The 17,080-nt window shown below is 41.4% G+C and overlaps 1 protein-coding gene across 4 annotated transcripts in view; it reads right to left on the bottom strand.

The window, feature by feature from the left end:
- Window positions 1–17,080, bottom strand: part of FARP1 (FERM, ARH/RhoGEF and pleckstrin domain protein 1) — a 246,455-nt gene that overhangs the window by 31,955 nt on the left and 197,420 nt on the right. For all 4 annotated transcript variants that reach the window (XM_073664173.1, XM_073664174.1, XM_073664175.1 and 1 more), the window contains exons 14-17: window positions 8,357–8,544; window positions 8,131–8,220; window positions 7,498–7,631; window positions 6,849–6,930 (exon numbers count right to left, since the gene is read on the bottom strand). In XM_073664173.1, the coding sequence (XP_073520274.1) occupies window positions 6,849–6,930; window positions 7,498–7,631; window positions 8,131–8,220; window positions 8,357–8,544 (494 nt within the window). The remainder of the gene's footprint in view (window positions 1–6,848; window positions 6,931–7,497; window positions 7,632–8,130; window positions 8,221–8,356; window positions 8,545–17,080) is intronic.

Raw genomic sequence — 17,080 nt, 5'->3', positions numbered from 1 at the left:
GTTGTTAGATGTTGCTATACAGTAACTAGCATATACAAATACAGCATATCCTAGAAATATTCTGATACTTGCTACAGTAGTCTTCACAATAATAGCAGTCTGTTCAAAAACAGGAGTTTAGCACAAAATCTTTATACTAGTTTTTATTTCTATGCATTGGGAACATTGCACACTGTTTTCTAATTCAAAACATGAAGAGAAATGTATATAATATTTAACTACTTTATAGGAAATAACAAAAAAATGAACATTGGGCTGTTCAAAAAAAAAAAAAGCAGTGTCTGCATCTGTCTTTACAATATGTACTCTTTTTTTTTTTTTTTTTTTACGATTTACCATTCCTGCGGATCACTAACCTAATATTTATAACAGTTTTTTTAGAACTGCTTCACATCTATGTTGCATAGAGTCATCAAACTACTGGCACCTGTCAACTGTTATTCCAGCCCAGGATGCTTTCACTACATCCCATAATTTTTTGCCATTTGTTGGCTTTCCCTCAGAAACGGCATTTTTGATGTCCCTCCACAAATGTTCTATCAGATTAAGGTCCAGGGATTGGGCGGGCCACTCCATAACCTCAATTTTGTTGGATTGGAACCAAGATTTTGCTCGTTTACTGGTGTGTTTAGGGTCGTTGTCTTGTTGAAACACTCATTTCAAGGCCATATCCTCTTCAGCTTAAGGCAATATGACCTCTTCAAGTATTTTAACATATGCAAACTGGTCCATGATCCCTGGTATACGGTAAATAGATCCGGCACCATAGTAAGAGAAATATGAACATAACGCTTGCACCACCATTCTTCACTGTCTTCAGAATGTACTGTGGCTTAAATGCAGAGTCTGAGGGTTGTCTGACGAACGGTCTGCGGCCCTTGGACCCAAAACACTAAATTTCTTACCGGTAATGTGATTTTCCTGAGCCCATGACAGCACCACAAAAAGAGAGGGGATCTGCCCTTCCAGGACAGGAAACCTACAGAATAAAAGAGCAGCGCCTCTCCACCACCTCAGTTGTTTACAGAGCATAAGAGGACACTACTTAATAGTTATATATCCCATGATTTTTCCTTCTACACACAGCGTGAATCAAACACCATGAAGGAAATGAAGTGATCAACTTCTACCAGTGATAGGGGGGAATATAAGGGTGCTGTCATGGGCTCAGGAAAATCACATTACCGGTAAGTAATTTAGTGTTTTCCTATCACCCATGACAGCACCACAACTAGAGATTTACAGAGAAAAAACTTTAAAGTTAGGGTGGGACCACAGCCTGTAGAACAGTTTTCCTAAAGGAAAGGACAGCAGAAGATCCCAGGTCAAGCCTATAGTGTCTATAGAAGGTGCAAGGTGAAGACTGAATCGCAACCTTACAAAATGCTTGATGGGGACATCCGCTTTCTTATTGTTCTGCCATTGATTCCCCGGATTAGCACAGAAAGTAGGGTGCACAATTTCCTGACTTCTATGGAAATTGGAAGCCATCTTTGGAAGATAGGGTAGCTCCGGAACCAGCCCATCTTCTAGAATCTGTATAAACAAAGGATTAACCGACAAAGCTTGAATGTCACTAACTTACCATGCTGAAGTCAGGGCCACCGGGATAATAGTCTTTAATGTGAAGACCCTGAATCCATGGGTTCAAGCGAAGGCTTGTTAGAGACGTAAGCACTGGATTCAGATCCAGGGCGTCATCTTTGGACTGAAAATGGGCCTAGACCCAAAGCTCACTTTCACATTGCTTGCTTATTCAATGCAGGTCGGACATTGTTCCAGTAGTCTACAGCTAAAAAGGTCCACTTGCCATTCTCTTCCTGTTTATATGAGGTGCTGTTAAAGATAAAAGGTGAGACTTCGCCATCTGAACTGATTAGACATAAGTGTCATTAGGGATCTTGGCAGAGTTCCTCCATAATGGTTTATGTAAGATAAAGCTACTCTGTTGTATGACAAGCCCTTTACATGGTGACCATGTATAGATGAATGGAGCTTTCTTATATACTGCCTAAAGCTTCTTTAGGTTAGAGGAAACGGATCTTTAGAGGCAGCCCACGGGTGTGTACCCATGACAATGCTACTACTGGAATGTAGGAGATTAGAGTTATTAACAGCAATATTGCCTTGTTCAGAGTTGTGGTCAGACTGCTTATTAATTTTGACATATACCAGGACTCCTTATTCTACCTTGGGAGGCCACAACTCTTACTCACTGCCCAGTGAGTTCTGCAGCGCTCGATGGATCTGCCCGTAATCCCGAAATAGTTGAGGCAAACTATTGTATTGTCAACGCCTCTTCCTTCGATATGAGAGTTGTCCTAACTACTATAATTCTCCATAAAGCCTTAAGGCTCATTAACATCTGAATGGAAGGACACAAACTGAAAGCCTAAATCCTCATTTTATGCCAAGAACTATTCTCGGGAAATTTGATGTTTCATGTGAATTGGAACCTGATTGTATACCTCCTTAAACGCCTATACTACTATATAGCAATCTTGAACTGCAGATTTACTAGCCGGTCTTATAGAGTCCATTTCCAATGATCTAACTCTTAGGAATCTGTACAGCCCATTCGGGTTGTAGCAAACCCAGGTAGGCCTGGGTTAAATAATAGCTTTACAGGTTTTGATTAGGGCACCTGGAGAGCTAAGCACCAGAACAGGCTAGGCATTCACCTTAGTCAGACTTATGGAAAGCAGAGCAGACGGTATGTGTCTTGGAGCTAATCAGAGACACAGGTCAGACTCCACAAGTATCAGTGGTTGCCCTGGATAAATATTGTTTTGTTTGATCAAGCTGGGTTAGCTGTGCTGTATATGAGTAGTCAGGGTCTGTCCTATTTAGTCAGAACTTGGACAAGACCAGAAATATTAATGTTTGTGACTTCTGTGCAACCTGTAAAAAACAATAAAACTGTGCTTGATTGGACCAAACCCACAATGGCTGTATGAGCACTAAATGATGCCTCCTACCTTTAAGAGTGAAACCCTACAAGGTTTATTATTAACCTGCAAAACTAAGGAAGCGCTCTTATTGTCACCTGCCTCCAATCGGCATTCCACCGAGCCAGCTGAGCACCAGCCAGGAATACTGCCACCCTGTGTCTCAAAATAGAGGCTAGGATATTTTTCCCCCTGAATTCTTGCCATGCACAGTTTACAGTCGCTGAACTTGGTTTTGTCAGACATAAACTTAGTTGTGCAACCAGTACCTTTAGAAAGAGGGACTATGAGGCACAGGGGCGCTACAAGGCACAGACACCCTATAAAGCACTACAAGGCACAGGGGCACCCTGAAGCACCGAGAGAGACTATGAGGCCCCATTAGGTACTAACAGGCACTGTGAAGCGCTATGAGGCACTATGAGGTACTAACAGGTGCTATACGGCACTATGAATGCACCATAAGGCACTATGATATGCCATGAGTCACTATGATGTTATGCTATGAGGCGCTATGAAGAGCCATAAGGCGCTATGAGGCACTATGTCATGAGGAAATATAAAGTAGTATGAGACGCTATACGGCACTATGATGTGCTATGAGACACTATGATGCATTATGAGGCACTGTGAAGTGCTATGAGGAACTGTGAAGCGCTATGAGGCACTATTATGTGCCACGAGGCTCTATGCTATGAGGTGCCACAAGGCTCTATGCTATGATGTGCCGCGAGGCACTATGCTATGATGTGCCACAAGGCTCTATGCTACGATGTGCCACGAGGCTCTATGCTACGATGTGCCACGAGGCTCTACGCTACGATGTGCCACGAGGCACTATGATGTGCTATGAAGCGCTATGCTATGAGGCACTAGGATGTGCTATGAGGCGCTATACTATGATGTGCCATTTGTTTTTTTACTTGAAAAAGACGCTGGTACGGCGTTGAAACGCGTTGTTAATAAAAAGCCTTTTCATAATCATCATCTCTGAAGAACTGATTTACTTCAGCAGCGCAGCCCACTTACGTGTTTATCCAACTGAATCCAATATCTCCTGGAGGATTTATCTTCCAGCCATGGGGCAGCAGCAGCAGCTGTTTTTCTTCATGCCTTCATTGGAATTGTGCCTGTCACAACTCCATCAGGTGAGTGTAACCAGCACTCTCTTAATCTCCCTCCATAGGGTATCACCCTATTGTGAGCTCTGTTCACCACATTTAGATCTACATGATGTGCCATGAGGCACTATGATGTGCTATGAAGTACTATGCTATGAAGCACTAAGATGTGCTATGAGGCGCTATGCTATGATGTGCCATGAGGAGCTATGAGGCACTATGATGTGCTATGAAGCGCTATGCTATGACGCACTATGTGCCATGAAGCACTATGGTGTGCTATAAAGCGCTATGCTATGAGGCACTATGATGTGCTATGTGGCACTATGATGTGCCAAGAGGCGCTGTGAGGCACTACGATGTGCTATAAAGCCCTATGCTATGAAGCACTATGATGTGCTCTTTGTGAAGTGCAAAGAGGCTTTATGAGGCACTGCGCTCAGATTTTTATTTAAAAGAGTAATCCATCTGAATGAAGGATAAACCTTTCCTTTGGGTGGTAAATCTCATTGTCAGACTAGCCCCACTTGAAGGAGCCAACTGATGAGACGCAGCTGGACAGCAGACCTTGACACAGACCATGTGCTGTATTAACACCATGTGCCGTCCTATGGATGGAGTAAACAGACTGGAGGACAACAGTAAAAACCTTACTTTAACATTTACTCAGCAGATTGAGGCTCATTTTTGTGGTAAATTCTGAAGCCCAATCATGAGGCTCTGTGCGGCCCAGACATGTGGCTAACTTTAGCCTAGAGGTCTAAGGTCCAGCTTCCGTCCTGAAGCCCAATTTAAAGCACAAGGCCCTTGGCCCAGATGGGGTCTTACAGACAGCACACACACCCATTTTTGAGTTTTGCGCTAACTTCCTTCAGCCTTTCCTAGTAACCATAACAAGGAAAGGGCCCCATAAACAAGGTAAACATTCACAAAGATCACTCACCACCAGCTGTACAGATTCAGAGACTGGACCAAGTCACAGGTCTGTTCCTCTCCATCCGGCCGTGCCTGAGAAATACTGGGGTGGTCAACCCCAGGCAGGGGCGCCTCCAATAGTGCGCTGATCAAAGCTGGAGCTGCTGACCCCAGGCAGGGGCGCAGCTCAACAGGTGCTCCCATTTATGTGCAGAGCTGGAGCTGCTGACCCCAGACAGGGGCGCAGTTCCACAGCTGCTCTCTCACTGACGTGCAGAACTGGAGCTGCTGACCCCAGACAGGGGAGCAGTTCCACAGCAGCTTCTCCACTGATGCACGGAGCTGGAGCTGCCGACCCCAGACAGGGGAGCAGTTCAACAGCTGCTCTCTCACTGACATGCAGAGCTGGAGCTGTCGACCCCAGACAGGGGCGCAGTTCCACAGCAGCTTCTCCTCTGATGCACGGAGCTGGAGCTGTCGACCCCAGGTAGGGGCCCCGCTCAGTCGTATCCACATCTTCAACAGGTAAGCCTGTCTAAGGTTCTCCCCATCAAGGACCCTCCGGTATGCTCGTCATCAGGGCTGCAGGCTGGTACAAAACAGTAGCGGGAAATATGTTAGAAGACATGGGTCTCCGCTACTTCTTTTTTCACCGGCGTGCGTCTTAGGGCGTGATTTCCTGGATAGCGTCCTGCGCAACCGAGATGCGCGGCTGCCAGGCCACCATAAGATAATGGTGCGGCTGCTGCTCACGCCCGTCCGACGGAACAGGCCCCCTTGGACCCACCATGGCGCTTCCAGGTCCCTGGCGCCAGCCGCAGCAGAGACTGTGCCTTGCTGGAAACCGACCGGCCCAGGTCTGGGAATAATCTTCTCTTCTTTCTTCTGCCGCCGTTTTAACAAGGTTCCCCCTCAAGGACAGGAAACCAACTGAGGTGGTGGAGAGCCGCCGCCCTTTTATTTTGTAGGTTTCGTGTCCTGCAAGGGCGAATCCCCTCTCTTGTTGTGGTGCTGTCATGGGTGATAGGAAAATAACAATTTTACTTTCATTAGTCCAAAAAAAATATTTCTCCAAATCTCTTTAGGCCAGTTGACGTGTTCTTTGGCAAATTAAACATGTCTGGGACTTTGCAGGGACTTCTTGCTAAGAGATTAGCTTCACAGGCATCTTCTAACTGTCACAGTACTCACAGGTAACTTGAGACTGTCTATGATCATCCTGGAGCTGATCATTGGCTGAGCCCTTGCCATTATGGCTATTCTTCGATCCATTCGAATGGCAGTCTTCAGTTTTCTTCCACGTCTTTCTGGTTTTGCTTTCCATTTTCAAGCATTGGAGATCATTTAAGCTGAACAGCCTATCATTGTCTGCACTGCTTTATAAGTTTTACCCTCTCCAATCAAATTTTTAATCAAAGTACGCCGTTCTTCTGAACATTGTCTGGAACGACCCATATTTCTCAGGCTTCCAAGGAGAAATGCATGTACAACATGTGCTGGCTTCACCCTTAAATAAGGGCCACCTGATTCACACCTGTTTCTTCAAAGAATGATTGACCTCACTAATTGAACTCCACACTGCTATTATTTTGAACACACCCTGTTTCAATTAATTATTCAAATACACAGACTCAACATGCAGATCATGAATGCGGAGTCTGTTGGTTTTCTTAGAATCTACTGCACCAACTGGTAAATTGTTTGACATGTGGTAATAAAATTTATACAGTGATATAATAAAAACAGTGATTAATCTGGTTAGTCATATTGCTATTATTTTGAACACTACTGTATAAAGGAAACATTTTGAATTAAATAAAAAAAAAATAATAATATTGAGATCTTGATGATGTTTTCACAATACCTTCATGCCCTGAATGTTCTTCAGCATAACATCCCCAATTTTCTGATTATCACTTTTCATATGCGAGTTGGACTTGCCCTCCCTGTCAAAATGCAAATTAGAATGGGAAAGAAAGAATGTACATTGAAATGAATAATATAATTAATTTTAGAAACAAGAACTCACCAAAAATATTTATAGATAGATTAAAATAAAATAATTGAGATTCAAAAGTAAATAAATAAAAATATGCTTTTAACAAAACTGAAAGAAGATTCACTGAAAAGGTATATGATAAAGTAACACAATCCCAAGAGAAAAAGGACAAGACACAGTTGACATTTTGTGGTCATCACACTATCATTTTACTAATCATGTATTGGATGGTCACAAAATAGTTTTCTTAGTAAAAATGAAAAGTTGGATGCAGAAAACAAATTTAAAATGCTGTAAGTTTTCATTCTACATCAAATAGTATACAATTTGCTCAAATTTCAAAAAGGTGTAATAGTTTTTACACAATTCCATGTCCCAAATCAAAAATTTCTAAGTACTTTGTATGTCTTTTTTTATTCGACAAAATAGTAAACTTCATTTTCTTTGCATCATGCCAATTTAGACACCAAACAGCGACACCTGGAGAAATTCAGATAATACAAACATATCTTACCAAAGGACAAGTCTCTGATCAACTTCCTTTAGGAAATTTTGGTGGAATTTATGTAAGGGGTCAAAGTTGGAGAAAATTAGATTTTTTAGTTGCTCAGTCATGGAGTCATCTTTGTTTGCAGCATTCTGAAACCACTGAAAGGGAAAATGGACACATTATAGATTTCTATGTTGCAATGGAGAAGGCTGTGTAACCCTTTGCAACATTTTGTACTGAATCTTTTACATCCAATTTAGATATCTTGTCTGAAAATACAAAGGGATTTTGGTGAAATGTTATTGTGTGTATATATGCCCATTTTCACGGTGCCAACAGGGCATTACAGCTGGTCGTGCTGACCAGGGCCCAGGAATATTGGACAAAAAATGCTACTGTTTACAAGGGTTTGAGTAAGTATTAGAGGGAGGAAACCCCCAAGCCGTCCTGACCATTTTGACTGTATTGGTCATATATTCCATATAACAGCCCATTCTGTATGCATCTATTATGAACATATCTGTGTATAAACCATTTATAATAATTAATCTAGACATATAACAGATGGTTTAACTAGATTAGAAATTGCATTATTCATAAATGATGACTTCCAGGTCTGTTGAACTCAATATGCCAGAGGGCAAGAGCAGAACTTACCACTGTAATAACTTCTAGGTCTTTTAGGTAAGTGCATTCTGTAGCAGAAACCTCCTTTGCAATACAGTAGGCTTTGTCTGTGGGAAATCTCTGTAGAGGACATCGTAACGCAATGTAAGTAAAATAATATCACTGTTAGAGAAGAGTAAAAGCTCAGTGTATTTGTTGTATAGTTAGGGCTTGGAAAGTATTTTTTACAAATACATGATTAAAAAAAAAAGTCTACCTTTTTACGGCTATCTTCTTCATCATCAGTTCTGATGCAGATAGGTTCGTTCAACAATGGACTTATTAGTGGAGAAGAAGGCTTCCCATCAGGACTTAAGTTTGGTGACAGTGTGGAGTTGAGTCCAGTCGTTCCTCCTTGAGAGTTGATCGATAGTTCTGAAAGGTGTGGGCTCCCTGTTAAAGAACCTGCCAGGAGCAAAAACAGAAACATTCAGTGCTCCGTTTTCTGCCAAACTCCAAAACACCAATGCCTTACAACGAGACTAAAAGTACAAGCACACTGGGAGAAATGTACTGGGCTGTGATATACTGGAGAACTGTCAATGACAGATCCAGTGATTACATAATACAATAATTGTCAGTATAGGCTCAAGCAATTAAAAATTTCAATTATGGTAATATTTAATAAAAACGTCAATATCATGTAAAGTAAGGAGATGCTTTTGTAGGTAGAAAATGCACAATTTTATCAGAGCATAGCATTTCTTCTCCAGTATGCATCTATGACTATCCAATATAACAATGACAAGTTTGTTGAAGCTACTTATGTGTTTTTGTAGATAATCCAATGGCTTTTCAATACCATGCCATTAAGTGAAGCATACTATATAATAGTAATGGAGCTGCAAAGCAACTACTGAATACATATTTGCTACAAAGGATCTAAACAGGAGACACTTTCTATCATACGAAATTTCATAGCATTCACAAAGTGACAGGGCTGAGCAAACTACATTACCAGTACTACACACAACAGACGTTGTATACCTTTTGCCGTCATTCCATTCATGCTCCATTGAACGCTTGTGACAGAAATCCTAGCACAGCTAGTCTACACTCAGTGAAGAGAAATGGGCAGATGAAAAGCAATGGCAGTAAACAAACGGCACATCACGTCTTTGGAGAGATGAGATGGAAACCATGAGTGCACTTAGAAGAAAACCTGAAATACCAGTGCCTGGGAGGACGCAATACAGAAGTGTAATGACTGCGCGCTTTGTGATAAAGGCAGAGGGGAAAACAGATCTTTAAACATTTCTGTTCAGCATTTGCACCCAAATAAACAGCCAATATACAATGTTATCGACTAGTCATTTCTAATAGGGACAGTTTAAAAAAAGAGCGCCTGTAACTGTGTTTGAGCTCTAAAATTTCCCTATTATTTTAATTGTGTACCTATAGTGTTTAATTCTATTAAAGCTTACAGGTCGCCAAATTACTACACATATAGAAAACTCCCTAAAATGAATGTTAATGTGTGTGCGGAATGCTTCACAATCCTGGACCAATAAAAGGTACAAAAATGTGTACAAGGGTTAAAAGCAATCTTGCCATGTGTGTGGGGTCATGTGCAACTCTGTCAGTCTAGGAGACAAAATATTATATAATCTTCCAAGCAGCCTACCGTAAGCTGCTCCGTCTTAGTGGTTAAATCTGTATGCACAATTTGCAGTTATGGTGGAGCGGTTTGGACATTTTTTTTTTCTTTTACAAAAGAAGGCGCATATAACAAATATTACTAGAGGTTGTGTACAATTCTCTTTATAGATTCATCTCCAGTTTTGGTTTAAACACAAATTTTTTTTTAGGAAAACGCAGTATGAATAAAGTCAAAGTTTTAGGGTTCAGACAGACAGCCGTATTTTTCGTGCAAGGATCACATCGCAGTGCACGGACTGGCCGGCCTCTCTCCTGACCTGAACATGACAATGTGATGTATTACTATGCAGCTGTCACGCTCAGGTCAGGAGAGCCAACGGTCAGTCCAAGGATTGCGATGCGATCGTCGCATTACAAATACGACAGTCTGTCTGCCCCTTTAGGATAAATTACTATGCAGTCACAGATGACCCAAATAGCCTTGCAGCAGCCAGTTAACTTTGTGAAGATCCTCTCAATTTGATATAAGCAAAAGGCTCAAATTCAGTGCTTTTCCTATTATGTGCGGGAAACTCCAGCCAAAACAAAAAATTAGAGGTTTTATAAAAGTACTTTTTTCCCCCCTATGGAGGTAAACACCTATTAGCAGGTAGTTGCTAACTACCTGCCTGTTCTGCCCTGTGACGATCTCTCCCGGCTCAGAGCTTTCACAGACCGCTTCTGCTGGCGATTCTCCTGCTTCCTGTGACTTCACATTGACAGAGAAGTTCTTTCTCTTCTGCTATGTCAAAGGAGTGGGATGGGGCGGGGATTGCTGATGTCATGCTGATTGACAGCTGGCTCCCCGCTGCCTAACTGCGGGGAGCCGGCTGTCAATGAACATCACGTCAGCAGTGATGCTCCGTTGACAGACCAGAAGAGAAGGAACTGCTCTGTAGATGTGAAGTCACAGGAAGCAGGAGAATCGCCAGCAGAAGTCGTCCGTGACTACTCTGAGCCAAGAGAGATCGTCACAGGGCAGAAAAGGCAGGTAGTTAGCAACTACCTGCTAATAAGTGTTTAGCCCCATAGAGGGAAAGAAAAGTTCCAGATAACCCCATCACGTTTTTAATGGACTTACTCTTTAAGGGTTTCTTCAGTACCATGATACTGCTGCTTAAAACTTGTGTTTTCTGATCTACAGTATCTGACAGTGTACACTTAATGTCTATTCCATCACACTGTTTAGATCTAACCACAGCTGATCGTTGAGGACCAGGTGTTGAAACCCCACCAGTCTGGTAATGAGGACTTCATCTAAGTATAGGTTATCAATATCATAGGACTGGAAAAATGCATTAATCTATCTCTCAACCCAACATAATACTCACCTAGGCCCTACAGTTTAGATAATCTGGGGGAAGCTGCAAAGCCATCTCATATGTTTTTCACTAGGACACAAGTATTGTATAGCAGTAGCAAAACAGTGCAATTTCAAAGGGGTGTGGGTGAAAGAACACTAAAACCTTGAAAAAAAAAAAAAAGAAAAAAAAGGGGGTTGGGGGGAGTCCAAACTGTTTGTCAGTCCCAAGATTCTCTGCATGTTTCTGAAACAAACATTGGCAGAGGATTGGAAGGTGGCTTAGACAAGGAAATGACTTAAAGAGAATCGGTCAGCAGATTTTTCTACGTAATCTGACAGATCCATGAGGTATGGACACAAACCCGATTCCGGCGATGTATCACTTAGTATACTGAGTGCAGCAGTTATGATAGAGTCACAGTTTTATCGGCTGCAGTTCTAGTAGAGCTCATTTGTTGATCTGTGTATAACCCGTCCACACCACGGCTTTCTGTGTACATTGTATAGTGACAGAGAGCTGCTAATAAAGTGCAGGGGTTGTGGCTGGACTACTCTGCAGGTGCCAAGTGATGATAATCTCCTGCTGAGAAAATGCTGATTGCACTGATACAGCAAAACAGTCCAGTAAGTTTGCATAACCAGGGACTCTGCTCCTACATTATGGTCCTCTCACATTACAAAGCAAAAACCTCGACAGATTCCCCTTAAAAGGGTGGTCCGACAGTTGAAGGAATGTAACCGACAGCAGGAAATGCTTTTAAAAGCAAACAAACATTTCTTTCCTTCTAAAGCGATGATCTTTCATTGTATACAACCTAACATGTCTGCCGTATTCCAACTGACTGGCTGTAGGAGTCATGTGCCATACATTCAAGCACCACTGCTAAGCCCAATGAATATCTGAAGCAGTCACATTCAAGTCCCTTCAGAAAAAGAGTAGCCAGGGACTTAACAGGGTTTATGTTTGTTTTAGACAACATATACTGCAGTTTGTTTCCGTTCTTTTAATATACGACGACTATTTAACATTCAATCCTGTACCGAACAAATGGGTAATGTCCTGCTGATTGGCTGAAGGACAGATTAAACCCTCTCCCCTTGGACAATGGGGCAGGGCTAGTGATTCTTTTTGTCATACTGCAGTTGGCACACAGGGAGGCTTCTGCTGCAGCCAGTTGTCTTATAGCCAGATACAATGAGAGTTAGAGGGGGGGGGTTGAGAGGAGACGGCTGAGCTCCTGAGGCACCAAGTTTTTCTTATATATTGCTCAGTTTAATTGTATGCAAATACGCAAAACAGGATAAAACAATAGAACAGAATAATGGAGGAAGTGCTGTGATATTTTTTGTGTTTAGTGGTCCTTGTTGTTGTGAGTATCCCGGGAGGGTGACAACTGACAAAAAGAGTTGCACGCAGAAAAACTAAACAGTCACATGTATTCAGACCTGTTCATGCGGTTTACTGTAAGAAATAATATTATGGCCATATATTTACTTCTAAAACTAATACACAATATTCAAATCACACTTAAGAGATGACACAAATTATGTGTCAGTTTTATTAATGCTAGAGAACAGTAGTACAGTGAAATGCTTTGAAATGAGAAGATCACAAGTACTGCAATAAAAATAAAACTATCCTACAAAGATATATAAAACATTCACTCCAGATTGTAAGAAAATAGTACCATGCAAACAGAATGGAAATTCAGGAGGGAATTAAAAATGAAATTGGTACTACGAAGCCTTACTCAAGAGATCACCCTTGCACCAACACTTTCACAGACAAGACTGTCAGGCAACGTGTGAGAGAATATCATACCTTTTCATGTCTAACAATGTAAAACAAATATAAAGCATGTGTAATTCTTCGAAAACAGTATCTACCACATTGCATGTAACCAACTGATTTCTGTGGGAACGTGTAACTATCCAACAAAAGTTGGAATTTCCTAACTCTTCCTTTAACATCAGATGTCAGGGGGTGGGGCAAGCAGGATCAGTCATGTAGGATTTCAACATGCCCCATTATTGTTCCAGAGAGACAGAAGCTGCTGCCAGCATTCTATGGAGTCCGCTTATCCCCGTCTTCCCTATGAAATCATATGCATGCATGTAGATGATGGACTTGAAAACAACAGTTGGTGTTTCAATGCTACCCAAAGCTTATAGGCACCTTAGGATATCACACCACAAAACTAACCTTCTTCCAAAATAGATAATTTAATAGTACAAATACACATGCACAAGACCAAAAGGCTCTCTTCACAGTGGAGTCATGGGATCCATGTTTACAGGAGCCATGAATTATTCGATATGATCTCTTTTGCAATTGATTCATTTGTCTTAAAATGAGTCTATTACGTTTCAGTTGAATAACTTGACAGAATAAATCAGCAAGGTGAGCTTTTCTGGCTGTCAAAATGCACTAGAAACCATAAAAGAGCAAATACAAGTATGGAGAATGCAAGGCCAAGGGGGTATTTAACTAAGATACTAATTGGCCATAATAATCCAACGTTTCTCGAGTCAAAGAATTGTATAACAATGTTTAAAGGGAACCGGTCACCAGAAAAAACAATTAACCTGAAGATGTGGGGTTAATCTGCAGGTTAATTGCGTTATAATGCACGGAGCCCAATGCTGCGGGGAGAAAATTAACTTTATTCTCCCCAGCAGCGTTCTTGTTTCAGTCACGGTGGCTGTAAATGTGCCCCCGGCCCTGACTGACAGCGGAGCCCAATGCAGAGGGAGTGTCAGTCAGCGCCGGGGGCACAGTTACAGTGAAAGGGGCACGATCCCAGCGAGGGTTCAGTCACCATTCTGAGAATATAAAGCGGCGGCTGTAACCGTGCCCTCGGCCCTGACTGATACTCCCTCTGCATTGGGCTCCGCTGTCAGTCAGGGCCGGGGGCGTGATTACAGCCGCCACTCTGTATACTTAGAACCCCATATCTGCAGGTTAAAAGCATTTTGTCTGATGACAGGTTCCCTTTTTGTATTTAAGAATGTATTTATAATGACATTTCCTTTAGTTATTTATTTTTTTCTATGTCAGGAGCACCCCTTTAAATTGGGCTATGTACTGCAAAGGTAAAGAAAGATGTTCCAGCTTTTTTTTCCTACTCAAATTGGAAGTAAAATGACATATATAAAGGATCTGCAATGGGAGAGATAAATAGCAGTTCAACCCAAGAAAATACCATAACTATCTGCCTAATGAGTGCCATAAAAAGTAGTAATAATGTGTTTGCAAATAAGAGTACAAAGAAATACACTATATAGCCAGGGATTGAATGGTACATCACACATCTTACCAGTGACTAGGTTGTCACCACAGTTTGATGGCAGATTGACAAAAAAACAGGTAAGCAAATGACAGTAGTACAGCAGCTTTGGTGTAGGTAATACTCCTGGCATGGGTGCAGGAAAGTAACGTACAACATGCACAGTAATAGATGAAGCTGAGCGGTATATAGGCAGTCAGTGCACTCATGCTTTTATGTCATATTCTTACATATCAATATATTAGGTAGCAGCCTGTGGAATAACACTAGCATCTGTCACCGGTGCACATTTTAGTGATTCCAGTTCAGACACCAATGATAAACCAAAGCCATACATACAGCCCATTATATAAGACACCTTTCATAGCCAACAGTGATCCAATGAACATGGAATTGTCAGACTGGACAAACCAGCAGCAGAAATCATATAGACAGCAAAAGTAAAATGTGAATGTTCATCATAGGCATTCTCTCATGAATGGTAGCTTGCTGGCATAGTACTACTCACCAGCACATTAGATTTGCTGATGCCAAGATGACAGACTGATCTAATGAACACACCAGGGACTAGAAGGCATGTGTTATGCCAGTCCAGTATATGGCTGGCTAATATGCTCCTATTATAATCCATGTAAGGCTGGATCACTGTTACATAAAGAAAGACATCTTTATTAGTGTTGAACGAGTATGTTCTATTAACCCTTTCGGTGAGTATGCTCGGGCCGAGTTCCGAGTATTTACAGCTGCTCGGTGATATGGTTGAATCGCTCCCGTGTGCATGATTTGCAACTGTTTGACAGCTTTATTACATGTGAGGAATGTCTATTTCTTACACATTCCTTACATGTAATAAAGCTGTCAAACAGTTACAAATCATGCACACGGGAGCGATTCAACCATAACACCGAGCAGCTGTAAATACTCGGAGCTCGGCCCGAGCATACTCGGAACAGAACATACTCGCTCAACACTAATCTTTACGCATATAAGGATAATCCAAAGAAAAGAAACATTAAAACAGGGTCAAGAAAAATGTAAAGTACAGGATAAAACATGCTGGAAGATGAAGACAGAAGCCCCCTTCCACATATTAGGATACATGCTGACAAAAGCAATAATTACAATGCAACATAAGCACATTTCTTTCTTAACAGTTGTTAACAAATGACAAAAATGAGAATGTCTTTCCCAGAGTAGTAGATTATCAGAAAATTAGTGCCATAAGAGAAAGTGGAACAAAGAGGCAAATGAAGCCAATGCACATACCACCACCGTGTGTGTTTCAGGTTAGTGTCATCTGCAGATTTCTCTGCATTAAAGTTAAAATATATTTAGTAGACAAGCAACCGGACAAAGCATATAGAAGAGGGGAGGGCTCGTATTATTAAGTTTGTAAGTTCTGTGCGTTATTTTGTAAGAAACATGACGTAGCATACAACTGCAAAAGCTTTAGGAGTTGGTAAAGCCAGACGGGCATAGACGTCCAGAGCACCGTAATGGAAGTGGACGGCCTGTAATGAAATAGAATTGCCAAATGGCTAATTCTCTTGAATACATAAAAAGTCCAAGAGAGAAGTTTCATACTGATCCAACAGATATAAATGTAGGACGGAAATGTAGCAAAGACACATCTAAAGAATAACAGCTTCTCATAGTGCATAGGTAATTAATAACATATTAAAAATGCTTAACGCATACTTGGCTACCTAGAAGATATTAACCACTGAGCACTCTCAATTTTCTCACTTATTTGTCTTAAATTCATTATACATTCTTCATGGGCCTTGTGAAATGGCAAAAAACTACTTCTAGTAAATTGGAGTATTATAGATGATGGATTTTTAAAATTCTAAGCCCGGGCTTAAAGGTATTTCAATACTACCTATAACTACAGACTTTACTTGTTGAACTGACTGCAGCAGACCCCACACAACTAGCTGTGAAGATTAGAACTAATAGAAATCCATGTGAGCCGAGGTCAGCCATCTGCTGTGTCTCTTAAGACTGATGGATTTGATCATTTTTTTTTTTTATTTGGGGGATTGAACAACAGCAGGTCTAATGAAGTTAGCAATAGATTGTATGGTCTATATAAAAGATAGCAACAAAACAAGCATAAAAGTAAGAAACAGACAGATAATTATTGCAGAAATATTGACTGTACGTTTTATAAGGATAGATTTTTTTTCGTAAGATTTTAAAAGGGGACCTGAAAGATTCATACTGCCCAAACCACAGACAGGTTGAATCACATACTGTTTGCGTTACTGTAGCCGTTTAGGTTTTACTTTGACACTTTTTGACATTTTGTGTAAGAACATACTTTGAAAATTTGGCCGGGGACTGCGTGTCTTCAAAGACTAGGCATTGGTTGATCACTGGTGGCTTCTCCCCACCACACTCCCCTAGACTCCCAGGTCTCCTCTCACCTGATACACACACACAGAGACCAGTCAAGTAAAGTGCTGCAGGTAGAAGTCGTGCAAGACCGGTCTCGTGCTAGTCCAGCACAACTTTCTAAAGTTTGTTTTCTCTGAACCGTTGCAGCCAGTGTCTTATTCATGTTGACGGTGGTTCGGGCAGTATGAATCTAAAGCCAAAGTCCCTTTAAACAATTCAATAGCCTAGCTTAAAAAAGGCTGTATTCTATTCCAAGTAGTTCTTCACACAGTGGGATTTGTTTGATCATCAAAGAATGGGCTTATGTTTTCTT

Source organism: Phyllobates terribilis, unplaced genomic scaffold, assembly GCF_046119375.1.
Source record: "Phyllobates terribilis strain yellow unplaced genomic scaffold, ASM4611937v1 Scaffold_2__4_contigs__length_985480577, whole genome shotgun sequence".
NCBI lineage: Eukaryota > Metazoa > Chordata > Amphibia > Anura > Dendrobatidae > Phyllobates > Phyllobates terribilis.
The sequence above is the reverse complement of the archived record's forward strand: the minus strand, read 5'-3'. Positions and strand labels throughout refer to the sequence as shown.